At 35.0% G+C, this 16607-nt stretch overlaps 1 protein-coding gene across 1 annotated transcript; it reads right to left on the bottom strand.

Annotated features, from left to right (window-relative positions):
• Nucleotides 1-1527: 1527 nt before the first annotated feature.
• ZNF518A (zinc finger protein 518A) lies at nt 1528-7861 on the bottom strand. Its single transcript, XM_068961583.1, has one exon. It carries the CDS (start codon nt 7859-7861, stop codon nt 3407-3409), a length of 4455 nt encoding a protein of 1484 aa, XP_068817684.1. The 3' UTR covers nt 1528-3406.
• Between the last annotated feature and the right edge of the window lie 8746 nt (nt 7862-16607).

Genomic DNA, 16607 nt, shown 5'->3' with positions numbered 1-16607 from the left:
ACTAATGGCCTACAAAGCCTGTTATTTGTTAAGACCCTTTACTGAAGTTATCTTGTTGACTCCTTAATAAAAATGAAATTCTTAAAAATAATTACATTTCAATCTGTGCTGAATACTTAGTAAGACTGTAAACGCTGAAGAGTTAAACTATTAGTTTAAGTAAATGACAAATAGGCCCTTTTCAATGGAGAAGGACAAGTAGGAAAAAATGAAAAACTCCTTACCCAGGAGCTGGATTGAAAAAGTAACACCAACTCTTCCAGTTGTACTAAGAACTTTGAATTAATGAATACTGTTTTAAAAAACCTTCTTTAGCTAACTTTCAGCTAGGAGGAAAGAAGGATAGAGGTTTCTATTTTCAGATTTCCTGCTGTGGCAATAGAGGCTTCAAGTAGGTTTTCCTTCAGAATAACCTAAGTTAAAAAAAAAACACCTCAAAAAAGGTACTAACTAGAGGAACTGGCAATGGCAACTTAGAGGAGCCTGGTGGGCTGCAGTCCATGGGGTTGCTGGAAGTTGGACACGACTGAGCGACTTCACTTTCACTTTTCACTTTTATGCACTGGAGAAGGTAATGGCACCCCACGCCAGTACTCTTGCCTGGAAAATCCCATGGACGGAGGAGCCTGGTAGGCTGCAGTCCATGGGGTCGCTGGGAGTCAGACACAACTGAGCAACTTCACTTTCACTTTTCACTTTCATGCATTGGAGAAGGAAATGGCAACCCACTCCAATGTTCTTGCCTGGAGAATCCCAGGGACAGAGGAGCCTGGTGGGCTGCCCTCTATGGGGTCCCACAGAGTCAGACATGACCGAAGTGACTTAGCAGCAGTAGAGGAACTGGTGCATAAAGTTTTTAAAAATAGCTTTTAAAACCTTAAGGCAAAAAATATGTATTTCAACATTAGCATTATTTTTTAAAAGTATATTTTTATAGTGCTGCAAACAGTGGCAAGATAGTTCCTCCTCTCCCTTCTGTATTCACAGGTGATCTAACCCTAACACAGCCACATTTCAGTTTTATTGTTGTTAGGGTACTGAAGAACATAACCCTGTGTCTTTTCAAGATTCTTTGATGTGGACCATTTTTAAAGTCTTTATTAAATTTGTTACAATATATGCTTCTGTTTTGGTCTTTTGGCCCTGAGGCATGTAGGATTTTAGCTTCCCTACCAGGGATCAAGCCCATATCCCCTGCATTGGAAGGCGAAGTCTTAATCACTGGACAGCCAGGGACATCTCCCTGTGGCTTTTTTTTTAACCAGCATAGTTATATTGTAATACGTACTACCCTTCTCAAACAAAATTTCACCTGTAACTTTGGGGGTGGGGGAAGCCCATATTTTATTTTGCATTCACTAGCATTGAAAAAAAAAAGTTTTGAAAACTAAATATTTCCCACTAGAATAAAATTCCCATTTGAATTCAGCACAGTAAAAGAAAAATGTGTAAACACAAACAAGATAAATTTAATGGAAGAAAATGTTTGTTACAGAAATTAACAATGCTTACCAGTCTTTAAACACCATACACATTATTAATATATATTGTATATTTCCAATCAACTCCATTCTTAGGCTCAATTTAAGAAACACAATTGTAACAGGTTTTATACAAAAAATACTTCACTTCTAAGAAAGTAGACAAACTGCACAAAAACAGTACATGTATAATGTGCATAGCAAGATAGCTTGAAGCGTCTATGTATGGCTTTCTTTAAAATAAAACTATTGGGGGAAAAGGCCCATTTGGGACCTAATGTTACAGTTGACGTATGTAAACTGTTTCACATCTTTTAGGCACTTGCTAACAATAGTGTTCAATCCCTGAAAACTGAATTTATATATATAAAAAAAAATTATACATCTGAAATAAAACCCCCCAAAATAACATGGGTAAAGTCTTATATCCTCCTTTTAAATTAAACAATGAGTTTTATTAGTGCATGCACAGAACTAAATTGAAAGAAAATAAACTTTTTATCTCAAAAACTTTCTGTGCAAAATTTACATAACTGAAAGGTACAAAAATATGTACAGGTTTAAATTCTTTGTTATATACAGAAGAGAAGCCCTGAAGTTTTCATTCAATCAATGAAAAACATCATAACACTTGTAGTAACAATGTAACAAAAATTATATAGTAATTTTTTAATACAAGAACCCCATTACCCAATGATCCAACAAAATTTGACCCCAACTTACAAAGTGAGAAGTTTAAATCAATGATTCTGTTGTCATGAAAACATTCCTTTTTAAAATTCTACCTGTTGGGCATATCCCTTCAGAATCTGTCCTGAAGTTTTATGCATTGTCACTGAGTCCACTATTAATGCTTCTTCATTTCCAACTGCAAACAACCAGTACATAATCTGCTTTGGGTTGTCAGTCATACTGAAACGTTGCTAACAAAAAATGGTTTGTCCCAATTGGACATATTCAGACACTAATAATAAACACGAAAGTATGATCTACTTTGTTAATCTTGCTTCAAAATATTGTTTCTGAGGAGTAATTTTTAATTTTCAAGAAAAGCCATTCCCTTGGAAGTGCTTCTACATTTCACTCTTTTTAAAGGGATGGCAACCAAGAAAAAAATTGGCCACTTGGTTTATGATGGAACAAACAACTTAACTAAAAGGAATGCAGGGTGAGTATAATCAAATTCAGAAAAATATTTAAGTTCTTTAAATGAACTTCAAACTAGATGGAGAGGTTAATTCTTCTCTCAAGACTGCCCATCTACTGCAACATGAGAGCCACTTAGAAAATCTCCTTGGAAAGGTGTTCCACTCAATGATGTGCCAGACAGCTTACAAGGAAAAAAGACCTACTCATCAAAAACTTTTACCAACCATCATATGAGGTGTAATTGTAGTGAGTTAAATGTACTCTCAGCAGAGCCTAGTTACCTTCAAAAGAACTACATCTTGCAGGAGAGTAAGTTCTTTACCTAAGCTCTCTTAGAGTATCTTCATGAATGGCAAGAAATTCCTTCGGTTGCTTAGTGAAAGAGCTCTCAACCTTTTCAGAGGAGCTATAGTTATCAAGATTCATAAGGATAGTGGAAGAGAGGGAATGGGGCTGTCAGCTGCTACTCTCTTTACTAACAGTCACTAAACTGGGAAAACTGTTTCACCATAGTTTTCTTTAGCCTTAACTTCCCAAAAACACATATTTTAAAAAATTAAATCAAAGTAAATCTGTGATTAGTTTCTTTCAAAACTAATGTGCACTGATGCAACTAATGTGCATTTTCAAATGCAACACTGAAACTTTTGCTCATCCATGAAATACAGCTAACTTTTAAATGTTTAACTTTGGTGCTATATTGAAGTAAAAAATGTCTGCATGGAGTAACCCAACTCACTATTTTCTTGTAAGGTAATTTTACTTTTCCTTGGTAATTATTCTAACATGTTCCAATCACGAGTAGCTTCCATTAAATGCCTCTGTCCATGACCAGCCCAAGCATCCTGATTGTCAAACACTCTACCGCAAAACCAACAGTTAAATTTAGCTTTCAGAATATTTTCAGAGGTAGTTTTCACAATCTGGTAATTGTTTTTGCTTGTCTTTTTGAGAGTTAACTTTAGCACAAATCTTTCCTTCACAGAACTAACAGGTTTAAATGTTTTGTGCCTCTTAGGAAAATCGTCGTACGTTATTTCAGAAGGGTTACAACAAACTGGCTTCAGTAAAGCATCGATAGTTCTTTTCGACAATGAAACCTTAAGAACACGTCCATTAAATTTAGCAACAGTTTTCATTACATTTACTACTTCTGGGGAATCTGCATCAGGATGATTCAAAACTACAACTGGTTGGTTTCTCCTAGGACATTTCACAAGCTGTTTGGAACTAAAGGGGAAAAGCCGCAGAGTTCTGACTGTATCTTTTGAAAGCCTAGGTCTGTTGAATTCAAATGATTCAGGGATACTTTCAGGCTTTGCTTTTTCTTTACACTTTCTGTGTAAGGCTTTTTTTCTTGGAGGTTCTTGGTAACTATCTCTACACTTGCGTTTACAGTTTCTGCTTCTAGATACAAAGGCAGTTTCAGAATCCTGACTTCTTACATGACTTTTTATTCTTGAAACTTTTCTTTTCGAAGTCTTTTTCTTATTGAAGTTTCTCTCAATTGTACAATTTGTTTTACACCTTAATACCCTGGCATCTGAATGGTTGCTGATACATATTGGCTCCTCAGAAGATTCTGGGCATGTTGCAGTAGAAGTTATCACAATTTCGTTTGCTGGCATCATATCGTCTAGTAAGAAGGGTAAGGCATCTCTAGAAGATTCTGGCTCTTTCTGCTGTCCTGTAGTCTGGTTAGATGGTACACTGTCTTTCTGCAATGAGGATCCAGTGTTGCTTACTGACAGATTACTAGCAGCAGTCACATTTAAAACAGGGTTAAAAATTTTCAGCAATATTTTTTGTGGTGTTCCTTCAGGTTTCTTTGGCTGTATATTTTTCAAGCAAGTACTATTTTGGACTAATTTAGGTTTAAGCAGCTCAGTCTTATTTGGCATCACACACTTTAAAAAAACAGCTTGTCTGCCATCAGGCAAAAAGGTATAAAGAGGTGGTTTTGGAAAAATCTTGTTCTGTGGTTTTATTGAAGTGGAGATATTCAACTTAGTGCCCTGATGCTCAGGAATTATATTACGAGTAGGAACAGCTTTCACTGAAGAATTTGCTGGCGTTTTAATAATATAAGGGCCTTTTAATGACAAAGTATTTTCTGGGCTACTTTTCATGCTCACACAGCTGCCAATGCTGGAACAAAGTGCAGGGGTCAGACAATTACTGTTTGGTTCTACTTTTAAGGAAGGTGCTCTGCAAGGTTCCTTAGTTGTAGTTCCACAAGCTTGAGCACTCTCAGTTTTGACAGCAGAAACACCTTCAAGTTTCCCATTATTAAATGTTAAAATCATTCCCGGTTTCTTGTTTAAAAGGAGAGGGGCAGGGATACCTTGTGTATTAACCGATGGTCTTCTTGAAACATATAATCCAGGGTTACCAGCAAAGTGCAAGGGTACAAAAAAGCCTTTTGAAGTCTGAACAAATATAGCCTGTCTTAGTTCTGAATTTAGTGGATTATGCACATATAAAGAATGTGTTGTGGCTCGTAGTTTGTCTTTTACGAGCTGCTGTGTAATTATTGCATCTGACTGAGTCTTAGGCAATGTGCCAAAACCATAACTTCTAGGGGTCTTCTCTGAATCTCTCACATCCTGTGACAGCATTTGCTTTTCTTTTCCACTACAGTTTAAATTCAGATCATTTGTAGGCATATTAGTTCCCATACTACCAGATGGAATCGGGAAAAGGCCTTGTACTTTCAAGTCTTTTGAAGATTCAACTATTTTGTTTTCTCCCCCATGTTCCTGAAAAGACTGGGCACACTGAAGTGGAACATCTTTATCTGGACTGTTACCAGAGTCTTGTTTTACATCAGGTTTTGCTTTTAATACATCTAGTAGTAACTGGTTTAGTTCAGGTGGCAAAAGTTCTGATGCCTGCTGGCTCCGGAGTGAGAAAACAGATGTGATCCTAGGCATCATAGGTGACTCAACATTAGAAATGCCATCCCATTTAGGCTTTTCAGTCATGCTCTCTAAACTTTTATTTTCATTAGTGTATAGGTTTTGTCCATCAATGTTCTGTCCTTTTTCTAAAACACACTGTTCTTCGATTTCAGCTTGTGTTTTTAAAGTTCCATCTTTACTATTTAAAAGACTAATAGATGCTAACAGGCTATCTGGGTTTGAGCTCTCCTTCCTCACTAGTGATAAAACTGACTCAGTTAAAACTGTCTTGCTGGATGAAGATTCTCTTTGAGGGTTTTCACACATTGCTGTTCCTGAAAACCTACGACGTTTATTAGAATTATTCACTTTTGAGTAATTATGAAAAGGTAATGACCCTTGACTGGAAGATTCAACAGGTAACTCAGAGTTGATATAATTAATGCAATAATTATGCATATCTCCACTGTTGTATGAATTTGGTTTGGCAGTACATCTGACTTTATCTGGACTTTTAACTGTAGTACCTAACACCCCAGGGTGACATTGAGTAATATGACTGCCCCATAAGTCAACATTATCTCTTGTTTCTACTTTTGTGGTCAAATTCACTGATGCTGTAATCAAGTCTGACTCTACTGGTGAAGGAGATACACCTTTTTCATCATCCACTGCTGGAATATTATTACTTGTCTGAGATAGCAAAGCCATTTCTTTTTCTGAAATTACTTTCCCTGAAAGTACAGGAGATGAAGATGAAAATGAAGGAGCTGCTTTCATGCAAACTGTGTCATTTAACTCAGTTGGTACTCCTGTTAAAAATGCAGTGGTATCCAAAGTCTGGGGCTGCATAACTGCAGTACTTTCCCTTGCAGCACCTGACTGTGAGCCTGGTAAAGATAAATTCTGTTTACTGGTAGGCAATAGTTTTATTACAATATGCTGTTTTCCATCCACCATCTTGAAGCCCATAAACTTAGCACTGTAGTTAGCAGGAATTGTTATTCTGTTGTTTTTTATCATTAACACTGTAGGTCCTTGTACAGCAGTCTTCAAGAAACTTGAAGCAGAATTTGATCCCTCTTGAGCTCCATTACATTGTCCAGTGGACAGAAGAGTTGGTTTTTCCGACTCTGACTCAGCAGGTTTATCATTATTCTCACAGTATAGTCTTTCATGCTTTTCTTCACTTAAATGTTCCTGAACAAGATGGCTTGGGTCTTCAGATGTAGCCTGTGTTCTGTTCACTTTTTTAAGCACTTGAGTATTTTTTTCTATACTTCTGTCACTTGCATTGTTGACTTTCTTGCGTTTCCAGAATGTCTTCCTTGATGCACCTATTTTGTATCTTTTCAGTATTAGTTTAAGTCCTGCAGAAGACTTCGCCATCCTTTTTTCACATTTGTCCTTTTCCAGTTTTTCCTTCGCATATAAATGTTCTTTGTGCAAAGTTATAACATGTCTTACAAGGTGCTCTCTCCTGGTAGCACCATAGCTACAATATTGACAAGTGAAGGGAAAGGTACCAGAATGAATATAAAGGTGCTTCTGAAGCTCTCCTTTGGTTAGACATATATAATGGCATTTACCACACTTATAAAGGATTTCGTTGTGTCTGTGGATATGCTGAACAAATGTGCCAACATCCTGGGTGGAGAACTCACACTTTTCACACTGAAAAGTACCATTTACACAATGTGTGGATGAAAAATGCTTTGTTAAGTCTAATAAAGTATATAAATTCTCATTGTTACAAATGTCACATTTTACTAACGTGATTCTATGAGTCCGTCTATGTTGTTTAAATACCTGGAAGTCATTTGCTGAAAAACTGCACATCTCACAAGGATAGGAAGGTAATTCACCATGGTGCCACATTTGAAAGTGTTTCTGCAAATCATTTGGGCTATACCGAGTGCTATCTCGGCACTTTAAACAATTGAAATTGAGTATTTTTGCAGACATTTTTATACCTTCGTCAACTCTCTCAGACTGATGAAGCAACATACACTCTTCCACAGAGCTTACAGTCTTTACATTGATAGATTTTCTTGCAGTCTGTGGCTTATGCTGAAATAATTTTCTGTATTTGTCAACTTCATGTTTCAATAGGACTTCATTTGGAATATTTATCTTCGGCAAAATAATTTTCACATTTTTTAGTCCATAATGAAAACTACTTTCTGAAATGTTTGGTTTAAGTTGGTTCTGAAATTTTGGTTCTGAAGTTTTTGATCTGAGACTATCAACTACCTCATTTTTCACATCATAATCTTTTTTTAAAGTATTTTGTTTTTCATCAAAAAATAAATGTTTCTGTTCAGATGGCATGATTTAATAATAAAACAAAACAATCCCAATTCTTTTTTTCCTGAAAATTCTTGAAGTTACTTGTAATTTGAACAGGAAACAATACTGTGCCGCAACATCTTCAGAATACCAGGATTTTCCCCACATTAACTCACCTAAAATTAAACAAAGAACTGAAATTTTCATCACAGAAGTATCAGTAAAATTCATTTTAAAGTTCATTTTGACACAAAGCAAGAATACTGATCAAACAAATAAAAGATAAAAAAGACCTGTTAAGTAATTTAAGAGTAGCTTACCAAAAAGTAATAGTCTGAAGTAGAAATAATACTAATCTGGACCTCAGGAAATACAAGCGTTACTTTCAGCTCTGCTCTGTGACACTGGGCAAGGTTTGACTTCTCTGCACCTCAGTTTTCTCATCTAAAGAAAACCACAATTGGATAAACACCTTTAAGCTCTAAGATTTTATGTTAACTTGATACTATAGTTTTTAAACAATTTTTAAAAAATCTCAATAAGAGAGCCCTATAAACTTAAGTTCCACTTACAGACATGGTTCCAATTATACACACATACCATTAACTTTCTCAGTTACTTAGTTGACCCTATAGCTATTGCATTGTGAGAATTTCAACAGACTTCTCTGTGGATTTTCAACTGTCCTAGTGCCTCAGGGATAATTTATGTTTAAAATAAAAGTTTCCCTCATCTAACAACAACAATAACAAAAAGATATTATCTACCCTCTCAATATCTACCCTCTCAAGTTATCATGACTAACTGGTTAAAAAAAGAAGACATTAAAAGGAGGAGTACATTTCCCTGCTGCTGTTGCTGCTAAGTCACTTCAGTCGTGTCCGACTCTGTGCGACCCTGTAGACGGCAGCCCACCAGGCTCCTCCGTCCCTGGGATTCTCCAGGCAAGAACACTGGAGTGGGTTGCCATCTTCTTCTCCAATGCATGAAAGTGAAAAGTGAAAGTAAAGTTGCTCAGTCCTGTCCAACTCTCAGCGACCCCATAGACCACAGCCTACCAGGCTCCTCCGTCCATGGGATTTTCCAGGCAAGAGTACTGGTGTGGGTTGCCATTGCCTTCTAAATCTACTTACTACCTTTCTGGTTCCCTACCATTTTGGCTTTTTCTTTTTTTATCCCTAGAACTAAGGCAGATGGCACCAAGGAAAAGTCCTTGGCATTTTAGAATGTACTCATTACCATTCGCCTTCATTAATTTAAAAAATTACTGGTTTGCGTTACTCTAAGCAAACTCAGTCTCTGTGTTTTAGTTTCTTCACCTATGAAATGAAAAAAAAAAAAAAAAGAAGAAGAAAGAAAATTACCCCTAACTATGTAACAGCATCCTGTAAGGTACCATATAAACTGTAGCTACCACCATTACTGTATGTACGTACCATGTATGAGACATTATGACAAGGTGCAGAGGACAAAAAAACTATAGAATTAAAAAGAGGTTCAGTGGTTAAAACTCCAAGCTTTTGATGTAGAGGGTGTGGGTTCAATCCCTTGTCAGGGAACTAGGATCCCATACGTTGCATGACACAGCCAAAAAATAAACAAATAGATACGACAATATATTGCTGAGAATGGAATCTGAGCACCAAAGGTTCAGTAGCAAAAATATCAAATGGTGTATTACAAAAAATATTTTCTTACTTTCATGTTCTTAAATATGTATATAACTAATAATTAGATAAGCTAAAAAACTAAAGTATAAATCACAGTTTTAAAAATCCTTCACTGAGGGAATATAATTAAAAGTTACATTACATTACTATTTAGAGGCCCTTTGAATATTTCTCAAACTTAAACATTTGGTTGTGTCTAAAAGAACACCTTCAGTATTTTTAATATATATATATGTATATACATACTAACCTGAAAATGAATTCATTAGAAGTGTTTGAGTTTCCTGAAAATTTTTTTTAATATATTATTCCTAATACAGTAAAAAATGTGAAACTTTTTACTGTATTATTTAAAGCTAAACGTAAAACTTTTTCTTTAAAAGTGAGAAAAATAATAAAGGACTAGAAAAAATTTCAGTGATAACCTTGTGGATACTTCACAACAACTAAGAAAATTCTCTACAGAGTGTCACATTCTCAACAGTGACAAGCATCATAATCAACTATGGTGTTTTCACTACACCAGACTCTATGAGCATGGGGCTCAAATATGTGAAACTTCTTAAGCACATTGAGTAATGAGTCTTCCACATTTGCCAGAATATCATATTGTGGTCATTCCAGACTATCAATACCCAGGCTTTTCTATTTCTATATATAATCAAGAGGAGTCTGTATCACAGGTTTCATTACAAAAGGCAAACTGCTTCTTATAGTATATGTTACATGTCCAAAAATTTATATGTAATGCTAAAAAATAGCTATTTTGATAAAATTTCTAAATATCATCAACTTCATTTAAAATACCTATATAATTTAAAATTTCTCATGAAAACACATATCCCAAAGGTTGACAACAAGTATATGATTTAAATAATTCAATCAACTAATACTAAAAAAAAATCTACTATAAATGTGATACATTTTGATGAGTGCTACTGAGAGATTCCAGAAACATGGTCGCCACCCTTAAATGCAGCTTATAATCTAAAGGATGAGGTGGAGCATATACTTATGTTAATACTTGGCTTATTCAGAGTTGACCATCCAGCAATACAATAAAAAAATTTTAAAGCAGAAAATAAATAGGATGCATGGCAGCCAAAACAGATGTCACACAGTTCACCCATCAGAGTGCAAGTCCTTTCCTCACAGACAAAACAACACTGAAAAAAGGAACCACCTTATTAAGAAATCCATTTAGCTTTTACTTAAGTCTGATAACTGCTAATAAATTAATGTTGAATGTGACTATTTTTTATATTTAATATATGACATGTATAGGCACCAATGGAGATTAGTATTTTATGTATCTTGGGGTTTATTTGCCCTCAAATTTTAAGTTTGGAGAATCTCTTTTGTCTTCAACTATGTTCAACCTGTTTTCTGTGAAAGCAATCAAACACAACACCTGGTACCAAATTTTTAAGGATTGCTACCTATGGGGAAAAAATGTGTTCCATTTTTTTAAAAAGGAAAGAAATTTTATTATAATTTTAATCATTCAACCTACTAGCTAATACTCTTTCACTACAGACCACTCTCTATCTTACTAACAAGGATTACTGACTTTAAATCCCTTATTTAAATTACCGCCTTCTATATATGTATTATTATCTCATAAGATGACCAACATCTTCTCAAGCCTTAAAATAATACTATTTGTTTAAAGTATGACTGGCCCTTTAAAAAGTAACCCAGAGTGTTTGCTGCATCAAGATGGCAACTCAAGCCATTTGATGGTCTTCCTCTCCCAACTGCTAAATATAAACTAAAAAACATAATTTTAAAGGTTCTATAAAATGTCAAGAATCTAAAATATATTCCATACAGATGCCACAAGGTGTTTGGAAGGTTAAGGAAGGTCGAGAGAGAGAAGAATGAAAACAAATGCGGATATAGCAACCCTTTTATAGCACCACTTTCAAAGAGGAAGCACAATTCCCTGGTTGAATGAAGGACATTCATTCAACCAAATGCAGTAAGTGTCCATCACGTCCTAAGTAGAGAAGTATTGATTCCAGCCACTCCCTCTCCTATACATACCTTGGGAGAGAAGTGAGGGCTTGAGAGGAAGACTGCATGAAGCACTTTGGGGTGACAGAAGGCTCCAGCTCAGGTATGGGAAGAAAACAAATCCAGAGCTTTGAGCTGGGTCCAGAGACGAGACGGGATTGAGAGTTGCTAGCACCAGCTGTCAGGAGAGATGTAAAGAGGCATCATTTCTGAATAAAAATATATCTTCCTAAACCCATGACCATCTTGTTCTGTTTAAAAGTGCTGCTCTTCCTACCTGTAAGTCAATTAGTATCTCTAAGCTGTCAGAAAAATTTATGTTAACTTTCCCAACTCTAACCAAAACACTAAGAAAATCTTGGTTTATTCTCCAACAATACATCTCAGCTCCCGATGACATCTAAAAAGATAGCCGGTAGAAACATCACTGGACGCAGCAGCTCAAAAAAGGGAAAATGATTGAAACACTCAGAGAAACCTCACCCATTCTCTCATCCAGCATGAGAAGCAAAATTACAGTTAAAGTTACTGCAGGAAAAAGGAAAAAGTTTTACCAAAAAAATAAAGTAATGATTGGCAATCTCAGTAAGACCTGAGCTAGATACTGAGGGGAAAACAACAACACAACAACAATAAAAGTACTGTCAGGAAAAAGAACAAAGTAGATGGGGGAGAAACAATGGTTTTGAAAACAAGAGGGAAAAATTACATTGAGTTATTGCTTTCTCTTTTTTTTAAAGCCTTGAATTTTCAAAATCAAAGGCTCCCCAAATGCCAGGCAAGATTTTTAGTGTATAAGAAAATAAAACTCAATATCTAAACTTATTCTAGTAAAATGTTTCAGTTTAAAGGGTAAAAATGAAGTTTTACCAAAAAAAGGTAGACAGGGAGTTTTTTAAAAAGATATTCCCAACACCAACTTAAAGCAGACAACAATATTAATCAGACATTTTACTCACAATTCTAAATGCTAGAAGACAATGAAGTAACAGTTTTAGAGTTCTAGGGAAAATAATTAATTCAAGAATTAATTCTATACCCAGGAAAACTCTCACATATGGGAGAAAAACACAATTTCAGATATGGGAAGATTCAGAGAATATACTACATATGTACTTTTTCTAGAAAGAAGTTTTAAGTAAATATTAATACTTCAGCAAAAATCAAATTTTAGTCAGAAAAATAACTATAAATATTGTGATACAGAAGAAGTATCTGTCAACTGTAACATCTACAAAAGTATAATTTTTTTGTAAATACAGTTAAGAAAAATGACAAATATCTAAGAAGCCCTTAAAAAATAACAATGGGAAACAGAAGAAGTGACAATAACAACAAAATTCTAGATATTGGAAAGCAGGTAAGTAGATAGTAAATGACCTTACACAATCAGGCAGACAGAAGGAGAAACTAAGAGCTAACCCATTTTATACTCTGAATCTTCAAAAGACTTAGGAACTGGCAGCACCAAGTAACTCTGAGATGGGAAGAAAGAGGAAGAGGAAGCTAAAACAGAAATCTGGAGAAGCTGCTTGAGTTCTGGTTGGATGCTAAGATTCTCTTCCCCACTCCATCATGCTAGGTTACTGTTATTCCCCCACCACAGAAGTCACAGGTATTCTCTGCAGAAAAGTAAAACATAATTTCTGATATACAGGATACCAGCACAGCTGAGAAAGTGTGGGCACCACAGCAAAAGCTAGAGGATTAAATGACCATATACATATGAGACACAAACCCCATCCCAAGCCCCAGTTAAAACAGGGCTAAAACACTGCTACTAAAAATGTGGTCTGCTGATAATACAAGAGCCATCTGTCACCAGTCCATTGCAATATTTGTACAGAAACTGATAATAAGCATTTAGAAACTAAAACAGCAATTTTACAGTGTTAAGTTTGTCTGTTGAATCCAACAATAAAAATTTGAACTTGTTTGTACGCTTTCTTTTTAGAATTTTATTTTCTGCTAAGAGACATACTATGATATACTAACGATAGGAATAATCTGACAGAACTTTCATAAAAACAGTTTGTAAAATATATGTATTATAAACATTATAATTTCATAAAATAATATAAACAAAATATATCTACATCTACATATATGCCTGGGGAGAAAGTACTTTAACTTCTGATTCACCCCTAGAAATCTATCCTAAAAGTAATAATCAGATGTTCATGGGAGCACTGTTTACAAAGTCACAACATTAAAAATAATTAAAAGCCTACCAATAAATAAATAATGGTATTTCTATTCAATGGAATATTCTTCAATTTTTAAAACAACACTGTAAATCCATACTTAGTAATAGGGAAGACACATTAAGTGAAAAAAAAAATCAAAACAGTAGCCATATCAGGATTTAATTTGTTCAACCGTTAATAGATGGTAGAGAACAGATGAATAAACAGACACATGGAGCCCTAAAAACTCTTAGTAGTCAAGCATATATACATAAAATACATTTATAGTGATAACTGGTTATCCTTGGGTCAGTGTTTCTTAAAATGTCCTTGGATTACTACGGCCTCCACACTGGCATACTTCCTTATCATAGCACAAACAAATAGCCTAACATTTGCATGCAACAAGAATCACACTATTATGAAACTTTAAGAAAAAGCAGCATGAATCCATGAAACTTTTGGAATTCTCATAGCAAGTGAGTTTGAGGTAAATGAACTAAGTTTTCCTGAACAAACTCAAAATAGTAAACGTGACGCCAATAAAAAAACTGAAGAATGTTGACACTAAAGGTGGACAAGAAGTTAAAACCAAACAGGTATATTCAACACATTCCTCTTATCAGCACAGAAGTGCCCAATCACATCACTTCAGAAAAGACTGTTAACAGGTACAAAGCTAACGGCAAATGCAATACTCAGATAATGAAGAACTATGCTATCAGACAGTCACTGTTCTTCATAAATTCATGCTAAGAAATTTCTTTTAACAATTAATTTGAGAGCCATAAAGTTATCTAAAATACCGGCACCACCAAAATAGCAGTTATATATGCACTGTTGTTATACAAAAAAAGTTGTATGTATTTTATATAGAAAACAAGTGGTATTTAGTTAATAATATGATTCCTGATCTAGGTACACTGTTAAAAGAATAAAAATTATAACATCAATCTAAATTTGATTTTTTTCTATATACTGTACAAAGAAATAAATAAGTATAATGTTGAACTGTTTTTGCATTAGTTATTATTCTTTAATATTATTCTTTAATAAAGCACTGGTTTTAATCTGACAAAATTTTATCTATTTTTATTTTCTTTTTTAGTCCTCTCATTAAGTTTTGATTTGGTATGGAGAAATTTGTAAAATCAGTGAGGATACCTTCTATCATTTCATCTGCTCTAGACATGCCCACTCTTTAAAATTACATAGACTGTGCAAATATACCATATGGGCCTGGGACATCTTTAAATTTTAGACATTACAATCTTTGCAAGTTCTTCTCTGGTTTCTGGGATCTTTGAGTTTTCTACTGCTTGAATCACTTTTGGCAGTTTATGTTTTCCTTGAAAAAAATCAACTTCCGTCACATTTTAAAAATATACTCCCCCAGAAATTTACTTTTAACAATCTATCCTACAGAAATAAAAGCAAAACATATAGATATGTATCTTAAATACCTATCTTAACCACTTAAATGTCCATGAATAGGAAAATGATTAAGTAAATTATGGAATATCCACATGAAAACAACATAAAGAATGAAGTGTATGTACTGAATCGACTTGTGAAATTTTTTTAGTTTTCAAAAAAGGAAGTTGCAGATTAAGGCATTTAATATATTTTTAAATTAACAGGGAAGATCCTCATTTTTACATCAGAAGATCCTATGAGTACATGTTTGTAAACAAAGAAGTCTATAGTAAAGATACCCTTTAAGCTAATGATAACAGATTAAAAAAAATTTTTTTAAGGAATGACAGCAGAGCAAAGCAAAACAAGATAAAACAAAACAAAACAAACCAAAACAAAAGGAAAGTAATCATCAGATCTCCTAAGAACCTTGACTAAAACCTAGAAAGTAATATGACTACAAGTTTTTACTGAGACCTGCCCATATTCCCAAGACCAGGAGCTGACTGTGGCTCAGATCATGAACTCCTTATTGCCAAATTGAGACTTATACTGAAGAAAGTAGGGAAAACCACTAGACCATTCAGGTATGACCTAAATCAAATCCCTTATGATTATACAGTGGAAGTGAGAAATAGATTTAAGGGACTAGATCTGATAGAGTGCCTGATGAACTATGGACTGAGGTTCGTGACACTGTACAGGAGACAGGAATCAAGACCATCCCCATGGAAAAAAAATGCAAAAAAGCAAAATGGCTGGCTGGGGAGGCCTTACAAATAGCTGTGAAAAGGAGAAGTGAAAAGCAAAGGAGAAAAGGAAAGATATAAGCATCTGAATGCAAAGTTCCAAAGAATAGCAAGGAGAGATAAGAAACCCTTCCTCAGTGATCAAAGCAAAGAAATAGAGGAAAACAACAGAATGGGAAAGACTAGAGATCTCTTCAAGAAAATTAGAGATACCAAGGGAACATTTCATGCAAAGATGGGCACAATAAAGGACAGAAACAGTATGGACCTAACGAAGCAGAAAATATTAAGAGGTGGCAATGATACACAGAAGAATTATACAAAAAAGACCTTAGTGACCCAGATATCTACAATGATGTGATCACTCACCTAGAGCCAGACATCCTGGAATGTGAAGTCAAGTGGGCCTTAGAAAGCATCACTACGAACAAAGCTAGTGGAGGTGATGGAATTCCAGTTGAGCTGTTTCGAATCCTGAAAGATGATGCTGTGAAAGTGGTGCACTCCATATGCCAGCAAATTTGGAAAACTCAGCAGTGGCCACAGGACTGGAAAAGGTCAGTTTTCATTCCAATCCCAAAGAAAGGCAATGCCAAAGAATGCTCAAACTACCACACACACGCTAGTAAAGTAATGCTCAAAATTCTCCAAGCCAGGATTCAGCAATATGTGAACTATGAACTTCAGCATGTTCAAGCTGGTTTTAGAAAAGGCAGAAAACCAGAGATCAAATTGCCAACATCCGCTGGAT

Source organism: Capricornis sumatraensis, chromosome 23 (genome assembly GCF_032405125.1).
Source record: "Capricornis sumatraensis isolate serow.1 chromosome 23, serow.2, whole genome shotgun sequence".
Taxonomy (NCBI): Eukaryota; Metazoa; Chordata; class Mammalia; order Artiodactyla; family Bovidae; genus Capricornis; species Capricornis sumatraensis.
This window is presented reverse-complemented; position numbering and strand designations above follow the sequence as displayed.